General features: G+C 46.3%; 1 protein-coding gene across 2 annotated transcripts; it reads right to left on the reverse strand.

Moving 5' to 3' along the window:
- Window positions 1-25: 25 nt before the first annotated feature.
- NOP2 (NOP2 nucleolar protein) lies at window positions 26-9028 on the reverse strand. Of its 2 annotated transcripts, none has more exons than XM_039874141.1 (16): window positions 8862-9028; window positions 8476-8585; window positions 7368-7413; window positions 7103-7188; window positions 6679-6926; window positions 5538-5593; window positions 5262-5422; window positions 4964-5163; window positions 4716-4805; window positions 3805-3892; window positions 3578-3718; window positions 2826-2965; window positions 2588-2677; window positions 2308-2430; window positions 1965-2193; window positions 26-800 (listed from the first exon to the last, which is right to left on the reverse strand). In XM_039874141.1, exons 2-16 carry the CDS (start codon window positions 8579-8581, stop codon window positions 148-150), a joined length of 2457 nt encoding a protein of 818 aa, XP_039730075.1. In that variant the 5' UTR covers window positions 8582-8585; window positions 8862-9028; the 3' UTR covers window positions 26-147. The 2 variants fall into 2 exon arrangements, with proteins under 2 accessions (XP_039730075.1, XP_039730076.1); XM_039874142.1 differs by having other exon boundaries at window positions 30-800; window positions 6679-6914.
- Between the last annotated feature and the right edge of the window lie 265 nt (window positions 9029-9293).

Genomic DNA, 9293 nt, shown 5'->3' on the forward strand with positions numbered 1-9293 from the left:
CCCCTCAAGAAACACACAGCCACCAGACATTGCAAAATGTATATTAAATTTCATATGCAGTGGGACAGCCATCCTCGGAGGTTTAGAGTGATAATGGCAAGGAGCCACCCCAGTCTAATTTCAACCACTCGTCTAAAACAGCAGTGGCTAGCTGCTGCCTCTGGACTGAGATTTTCTCCTCTTTGCTGGAGGCGGCCGGCTGGAACCAAGTGCGGACATGGTGGGAGTCTTAAGTCCCTTGCGCCTGCCATTCTGCTTCTGGAAGACAGCTTTCTTAGAAGGCTGCTCTGGCAACTGCTGCTTTACTTTCTCAGACCCTTGGGAAGATCCAAGGGGCTGAACACAGTTCTCAGGCTTCTGAGTGGCCTGGGTCTTGGAGAGGGATAGCACAGGGGTTGTCTCTGTGTCCATGCCCTTAGGAGGAGCATTCTTCTTCTGGAAGGCAACTCTCTTGGAAGACTGCAGTTTAGGTGACTGTTGCTTTAGTCTCCTGGTCATTTTTGGTTCTCTTATCACTGTGGCCTTTTCAGCTGGCTGACTGCTATCCTGGAGCATGGAGAAAGCTTGGGCCTTTGTGATAGAAGGTACGGTAGACAATTCAGAGTCTGCTCCTTTGGAGATGCCATTCTGTTTCTTGAAGAAGGCCTTCCTGGGATGTTGCTGTTTCTGCAACTGTTGCTTTATTTTCACAGCCATTTTCACCTTCTTGGCAGGCTGGATGCTGTTCTCAGGCTTGGGGGTCACCTGACCTTTTGGGTCAGGCAAGTCTAGGCCTGCAGGGGTGGACGTTGCAGAATTTCCTGGGGATAAAATTAAACAGATGTTTTGAGAAACTAGGACTCATTACTGGGTCTTGATCATTAGTGGAAGAGACAAGTAGAAGCATTAAAATAAGGACACTGCCTGGGTACTCTCTCGGCCAAATGTTGTACACAATTAGGACAGAGCCTTAGAGCACATAACCTAGATTCATATTACTTAATATCACCTGGCCTTCACTCAAGTCATATTTGAACCTTGCATTAAAGAGAAGGGATCACTACCCATCCTTGATCAAAAGGTTTTTAGAGGAAGCTGCACCCGCTTGAGGACAGCGTTCCCTTGAGGACAGCTGTGCCCTCACTCTAAGGAAGAGGTGAATCCTGAATAAACCTGAAGCACTGGGCTTTTTTTTCCTTTTTAGTCTAAGACATTTTTCTTGTGCACTTTGAGGAGATGCAGGTAAATAAGGAGGCACACACACCAACTAAGATAAGTTAGAAAGACATAATGAGGACTGACATGTTATATATGGACTTTTAAAGTTACAACGAATTTTAACTATTTCTTAAGGTTTTTGTTAACAATCAGATACAACTTTTGTGAGGAGCATTATTTATTTTAAAAAAATTAATTCAATAAATCACATAGTTTTTATCCAGAGAAGCTCACCTCTCCCTCTTCCAACTAAATCCAGGATTATAGCTCAGCAAGCAGACCTCTCAAGCCTGTTTCAAAAACCCCCACCCTCCCGCCTTGAGACACAGGCCAAACTCAAGATGGCTGAGAAAACAATCTGCAATTAGTGTGATGGGCTCAGAGAACTGCTGATAGTTTTGAGGAGTCATATGTCAACCCAGTGCTGACAATGCTGGACCAGCAGAGGTACATTACCAGTAAGGCAACCCTGGGCCAAGAAGGAAGAGAAACCACAACCCACAGAGAAAACATTTAGTGCCAAACGAGCTCAGCAACTTGGCAGGGTAAAGGAAAAGGCCTCCATCCACAGAACACTCTAACATACTCAAAAGGGGTCCAGGCTCAGGAACAAGTCTAGTTGGGATGAAATGAGTCTCTCATCCGAGCAGATAAAGGCTGCCTAAGGGCGGGAGAAATCCTTCCCTAACCTACAGTCACACTATAAAGCCTCTTGAAAGACAGAATGAGCGAAGGTAGTGATAATGCACAGAGAGCAGGTCACTTACCTGTTTGGGACTGTGGAATAGAATTGGAGAATTTCTTGAACTTGGCAATGAAGAAACCATCCATATTGTGGGTGTGAGGGTAGAAACGGCGGGTGGAACGCAGAGTGGGGTGGAAGCGCCTCTCTCGAAAGCGGGTAAAACCCTCCTGGCCAAAATCTAGACCTGTGGGCACCAGCCGCACATTTCTCTTTTTCAGAGCGTAGTCTACCACCCACTCATTCTCTTCCACCTGGATATGTGGGGGAGATGAAGATGGAAGGAAAAGAAGAGCTAGAGCTGAAAGAAGCCCTAAGGAGCAGTCTCCCAGCCCTGCCCTCCTGCTCTGCCATGGCAGAGGCCTCACCATGATGGAACAGGTGCAGTAGATAAGGTAGCCTCCTGTCTTGGAGGCGGCATTGACAGAATCAATAGCACTCAGGAGCAACTCCTTCTGAAGGTGAGCACAACGCAGGATGTCTTTCTCATCCTGTCCCAGGAAGGAGACCCAAGGGTGTCAGAATTTCAAAAGGCAGCCTCAGGAAGAGAGGTGAGCTACTGACTGCTCAGAGTGCCCCTCCACCTCCCATTCCAGCTCTGCAAGCCGCAGACAAGACCTCTCAACTGCCCCTACCCCAACTCCTAACCTTGTTAGTCTTCACAGCTGGGTCCTTGGAGATGATCCCAGTGCCACTGCAGGGAGCATCCAGCAGTACTCGGTCAAAGCCCCCCACCACCTAGGGAAAAAGGGTAGGTTAATCAGATGTTTTTGGTCATCTGTATAGTACCATTTATTTCCTAGGGGCAAGTCTCAACAGTCTGATGTCAGCAAGGGAGCAGGTGAACTGGATGACACCTCAAGAGATGCACAGAGGGGAGTCTCACCTTGGGGAACTGGCGCCCATCGTAGTGGCTAATAATAGTGTTGGTGACTCCCAACCGGTGCAGGTTGCCCACGACACTCTTGAGTCGCTCAGCATTGGCATCATTGGCAAGGATCACACCCGTGTTCTTCATGAGCTGGGCTGAGGGGAGGGAGGGCATAGTGCTCAGCAGTCAGCCCCTCTGCCCCGACACTTGCAAGCCAACCTCCGATCCGGGAATCCACAGGTGAAGTCTCAGCACCTCAAGGCAAACTTCACTCTCAAAAAGCCCCATCCCCCACTGCCTACTGCATTAGTCTCCCCAGTCTGCACCGGCTCCAAATGATGAGCAAGCCCACCAATGTGGCTTTTCCATTTTTACTGAACATCTCTCTGATCCTACAGACTAAATTACTTCTTTTAAGTGATAATAGCATAATAAAATCGTATGACTAATAATATGTGCTGAATGAACAACATGCCAAGAACCTCTATAAGCATATTTCAACCCTCAGAGCCCAAGCATAACATAATGACCAAGCCAAGCACAATTACTACCCCATTTTACAGGTGACAAGAGAATCAGGGGCTTACCCAAGGTCCTATGCATAGTAAGTGGCACCCATGGGGTTGGAACATGGGCTGATTCCAGAGCCTATACTTCTCACCACTCTGCTAGCTGCCTGTGTACTATTTCCTAGCAAGTCACTGACGCCATCTACTTTCAAAAGCAGAGAGCCAGATGAATCCTACACCTGCCTGCCCTTCTCGTACCTATGTAGCTGGTCTTTCCTCCAGGGGCACAACACATGTCTAGGATCCGCTCATGTTCCTGGGGTGCCAAGGCCATGACAGGTAACATGCTGGAGGCTCCCTGCAGCATATAGTGCCCAGCCAGGTACTCAGGAGTAGCACCTGTGGAGGAAGTAACATGCTGGGACATGCTATGACATGCTAGAACAAGGGTAGGGGCAGAGGGCTACTGGGCAGGGAATGCTTACCAATGGGCACTGAGGAATCATATACCACTAGTCCAGTCTTTGACCACTTGCCCAGGGGATCCAGATTAACTCCACGATTGATCAGCGCCTGAGGATAAGAATGAAGACTTTTAAAATGTCATAGGCAACTATAAACAGAAAACAGATGGAGCTATGAAAACCTGGTCCTGTCAGGAAGTCTGTGGCACAACTCCTAGCTCTCAGGCAGACGCAATCATCAAGAGACTCACTTGACTCAATTTCTACTCTCCTGTCCCATTTCGTGCCCTGGTGTCATTTTCATTAGGCTCAGGCTCTAACTCAAGGACTGAATGTCATATCAAAGGAGCAGATTGCCAGCTTCAGCTGTTATTTCCTAAAGGTGGACTCTGATTTTCCAAGAGGCTCAGCCCCCTTACCACCCTAATATTTAATGCAATTGGTTAGAGAACATTAAAGATAATTATCAGGTTATCTTCGTACAAGGAGATACACAACACACAGGGCCACAACACTTACTTTAGAATGGGGCCTCTAGCCTGCGGTGCCTGAACCCTTGGAAACGATGAGCTTAACATACTGTTTGTGCATGTGTGCTATGTCTTTTTCTGGAGACAGGAATTAGTTTCGCCAGCTTCTCAATAATCTAAAAGGCAGATAACTCCCTCTCACTTATGAGGCAGCACTTTTATCCTGATTTATATGTCTCAACTCTGTCACAGGTAGCAGAGACTAAAGTGATGAGTGCCCCGCTTCACAGAGGTCCTGGGCTCAGGGCCGGTCAGACAGACTCACATGACACTAGGCCTGTCTAGGTCTGCCTCCTGAGAGATTGTGCCAGTACCAACAAATACTTAGGTATTAAGACCCAGCCCAGTCAGGGTGGGACGGCACCTCTCAGGGATAAGGAAACCTCAAAACCCACAACTCACCTGAGCAAGGTCTCGGCGCCGGGTTTTCAAGGTATTGGTCCTAAGGGTGATGGGCCGAGGCACCTCATTAGCTTCCAAGAACTCCACCAGCTGGAAAAGCAAGATGACAGGAAGCAATTAAATCAGGCTGGCCAAGGAGCTCAGACAGAAGAGCAGAGAGATAAAAGGATGACTGCTTTGTTTACACAGGTTAAGAAGAGACAAGGTGAGAAAAGAAAAGAAGGGGCATTAGACTGACAATTCAGTACCTCAGACAGAGGGAAGAGGTCCATGAGCTTGCCAAGCAGGAAGTCTCCATAGGAGTAATAAGTGGCCAGATCTCTCTGAAGCCGGTGCAGATACTCAGCTCGAGACCGACCTTCCTCCCGCTGAGTCCCAAAATCACGCAACACTCCCACTATATCTTGGATGCGCTTGTGAACTCGTTGCAAGTCTGGAGCCTGGGCATGTGGACCTGTTAAGGAACTGTTTCATAATGTCCCAGGGCCTGGTAATCCCCTCTCACAAGCACCTTCCCCAACCCTTCACCCTGCACTGAAAGGATATCCGGCTCCAGCTCCCCAGCAGAGGGCAGCACAAAAGGCTCCTCCACATCTACATTGATCTGCAGGCCCCCATCTGTCTCATCATCCTTTTGGGAGCCTGACTCAGGGGACACTTTCTGCTCTTTCTCCTCTTCATCAGTCTCTTCCTCACTCCACTGGCTCCTAAAAACAGGTCCAGGAACAGAGTGATTCACAGATCAAAACAGACACTTCTTCTTTCCTCACAGTTTCTTTCACCTCAGCCTCTATTTTCCATCCTAAAGTTTCCAAAACTCACCCAGCAACAGCTTCCTGGGCCTTCTGCTTCCGAGCAGCCCTTTCAATAGGCAGCAACTGAAAAAAGAGACAAGGGGCTGGTGATGCAAAGCCTGCTATTCGACTAGCACTTTCTATCTCTGTATTTTATTTTTTCATAAATACAAATGTAATACTTGCTCTCATAAGGAAACACAGAACCTAAAAACGCAAATATAAGAGTGGCACAATATTGATCACTGTTGAAACTAAGTGATGTATTTAAAGGATTTGTCATATTGGTCTATCTACTTTCATATTTTCTTTTCCTTTAAAAAGTGTAAAACATGAACACACACCTGTATATATATGTAGGGGACAAAAACTGCCCTTGGGCATCCATCCTGTCATATTTTCTTCCAGACTTTATATTTTTCACAAAGTTAAAACCACAAAGCATTTTCAAATTTGTTCCCTACATTTTCTCATTCACTGGATCACAAGTATTTTCAGACATAATGGCCATATGTTAATTTAATATATGAATGAATCATAATTTACTTATGCCTATTGGGTATTTTGGAATTTTCCAGAGTTTTGGGCATTATAGTCCACAGGGTGCCCGCAAATCTCACAAAAAGAACTCTGTACAAAAAAGAGGAAGTTGTAAGACAAGAGTGCAAAATGAGAACTTTATTTTTATTCTTTGCAACTGCACATTGCTTGAATTTTTCTAATAACACACTCGCATACTAATTGTGGAATACATGAGTAACTTCTTACACCTCAGTAAATATCTGTCCACATTTTAGATCACTCTTCTAAAAAAAAATTACTAGGTCAAAAGTTAAACTTTTTTAAGGTTCTCAGATATCAAATGTTTTATAAAAGACGTGTCTGCATTTCTATTCCCTATAGTGAGTGGGGCATGCAAGTGTCCATCTTACCACATACTCACCAGCACTGAGCTCACTCAAATTTTAAAATGCTCTAACCTACAACTCTTTTAAACTTCCATGTGCACCAATGAAAAGACATAAGGTGACAGGAAAACAGTGATAGAACACTAAAATCCCTTTTCTCTACTCAGGTTTATCTTTGTCACTGAGGGATAGTCTCAAGGATCTGGAAAGACTCTAAAAAGAAGGGATCTCTTCCTGAACACCCAAAAAGATAAATCTCACCTCTTCACCTTCATCCTCATCTTCATCCTCTGAGTTGGAGTCGGCGCCATAGTCATCTATCATATCAGCATCACTGTCCTCGGAGCCCCAGAGGTCCCCCTGGTTTACCACACCAGTTTCTTCAGAGTCTTCCTTCTCTTCCTCATCACTGCTATGGGCTGGTGCTGGGCGCTTTTTGCCTTGAGCAGTGTTATATAAGGACTGGGCTCCCTTCTTATCAGGTGTCTGGACAGCTCCTGCAGAGATCCCTAAAAGTTTGAAGAATCCTGGACTGATGGTAGCCACACATTGATGGAACCTGTACTTTCTACCTCCAAGAATGTCCTTTGGTTGTTCCTTTCACTCCAGAAATGCTCAGCAAACCCTTTCCTACTCAGGCCCCAGAGGATGACTCACAGAGCACGTAGCTCCTATTTTCACTAACCTTTTGGTAGCTTTCCAGGCAATGTGTTGGCCCCAGGATACTTCATCTCAGGGGCTTCAACAGAGCCCAACCTCCTCTTAGCTGCCCTGAAAAAAATATAAGGAGTAAGGAAATGGAACATACCTCCAGGTTCTGCCATTTCCCATCACAGAGAAATGTGACAGTCCCCAAATGGCCCTTTCCATCAGCACGATCACATAGGATCTTATGGCTGAAGATGAACAGCACCAATTTAATCTACGTAAGTCTGGACATACACATTTACCTCTTTCGAGAACGACTAGATAGTCTCTTGGAATTTTCATCACCAACTGCAAAAAAATAAAAAAAATAATAAATAAAAATAAAGAGGCAGAACAGGAGATTACAGAGGAAATGAAAAAGAACAGGGGAGAGGAATAAAAGTGTGGAGAGAATTAGTACACTAATGAAAGGGAGTCAGTTCTAACTCGTTCCACAGTGCTTTTACCAGGAACTGGATAAGAAATGTAAAGGAAATGATTTCCATCTGGTTGCTCATCAACCAAATCCAAACTGCGCCTCCCTCTAGACTTCTAATTTCAATAAATAGCATCATTACCATTCTGATAACACAGATTCAAAAATTACTCTTTCTGTCCTTTACTCTCAATTGGTTACCAACCGCAACAGATTTTACCTTTACAACTGCTGTTTTTCATACATGCTCCAAGAAATAAAAGGTTTAAATCTAAATCCTGTAATTTTGTAACTGTATGCAAGTTACTTAACTTCTCATCCTCCATTTCCATAACAGTGCCTTTCTCACAGGGCACTAAGAGAACAAATTGATACAATGTGTCCAAAGGGTTTGGTATAGTACCTACTATTTGCTAATATCTCAATAAACTGCACCTTTTATCCAATGCACAACACAAACTACCTGTCCACTCTTCTCTCCCACCGAGTCTTCCATGCTTTAGACTACTCACTACATGGGGACCAGATTTGTACTTTTCCATCTCCAACCCCTTCAGAATGCAGTTCACAGTAACTGGCCTATCCCCTTTCCAACTTCCACTTGCCCAGATGTTATCCATTTTCCAAAATCCCACTCCTTAAAATCTTTTAAGTTTTCTAACTGCACAGGATCCTCCCCTCCCTTCCTCTGAACTCCCTCAGTGTTAAACAGCCCTCTTCCTGGACAGGTACTTGTGTCCCTGTTGCATCTTCTCTAGGTTCTAAATGCTGATAACAGTGAACATTTCTTCCATTATTTTCTAATAACTCATACAAAGAAAATTCCACTTGAACAGAAAGTGAACATAAAAATTAAAAAAAACGGAAGGGGTTATGAACACGGATGAAAGGACGGCATAAAAGCTGGAGAATCAGGAGGCATGCCTGACCCTTACCTGCAGGCAAGAATCTGGCGAGTTCGGTCTCGGCACCTTTCTGTTTCCGGGCCTTTCGGCCCGGCCCGCGCTTCTCCTTCTTCGTAGGGTCCAACTTGCGCCCCATGGTACTGGGGAAAAGAAAAATGAGAAAAGGAGTCGTCGCGCGTGTTGAAAAGGGAAAGGCAGACCGCAGACTTAGCGTTTTAGAGTGAAAAGGGGCAGCTCTTTGAATAGAACCTCGACTCGGCACCCCCCAAGAGCCCCTCGAGGGCTGACCAAATCTCCATTCCACGATGACATCCAGACTCCACGCCGTTTGTACTGCGTCTCCTACTTCATGCCCCAGCCCAGATCAGTGTTCCCTTCCTCGACTTCTTCCAGAGCCCCCCGACGCCTAGACACACCTGAAAGTGGATCCAGGCCCGAGACGCCCTCTCGGTACCAGGTGCAGCACTCCACGTGCAGTTCGAAGTTAGCGTTCCGACACCACTGTCCTAGAAAACGTTTCACGCAGGCGCAAAGAGCGCGCTCGCCTCGGGGCCCCGCCTCTTCCGGTCGCTTCCTGTCTGCCGCAGAATTCGGAACGTACGGGCGCTTTGGGAACGCGCGCAGGTTTGACCGAGCTGCGGCCGGGTGAAATTTGGGGCCGGACAGCTCTGCTCATACTCGGGCGAAGGAGATGGGGCGGAATCGTTTTCCGTTTCCCCTTTTCTGTTCATGGCTTTTTGACTGATTTCAGTAGGAAAAACTAGTGCCTAAAAGGCGCCCACTCCCCTCAAACCAAGACGTCACATAATGGGGCCCTCTCCCTGGGACCCGCCGCCGTACCTCTTGTC

Source organism: Pteropus medius, unplaced genomic scaffold (genome assembly GCF_902729225.1).
Source record: "Pteropus medius unplaced genomic scaffold, Ma_sr-lr_union100, whole genome shotgun sequence".
In the NCBI taxonomy this organism is placed as follows: Eukaryota; Metazoa; Chordata; class Mammalia; order Chiroptera; family Pteropodidae; genus Pteropus; species Pteropus medius.

Excerpts from the sequence above, each read along its gene's own strand:
- NOP2 (XM_039874141.1), bottom strand. The coding sequence starts at position 8,581 with ATGGGGCGCAAGTTGGACCCTACGAAGAAGGAGAAGCGCGGGCCGGGC. Across the intron at positions 5,594-6,678 it reads ATGAGGATGAAGGTGAAGAG|TTGCTGCCTATTGAAAGGGC; the intron begins GTGAGATTTATC and ends CTCTTTTTTCAG. Across the intron at positions 3,719-3,804 it reads TGATTCCTCAGTGCCCATTG|GTGCTACTCCTGAGTACCTG; the intron begins GTAAGCATTCCC and ends CTTCCTCCACAG.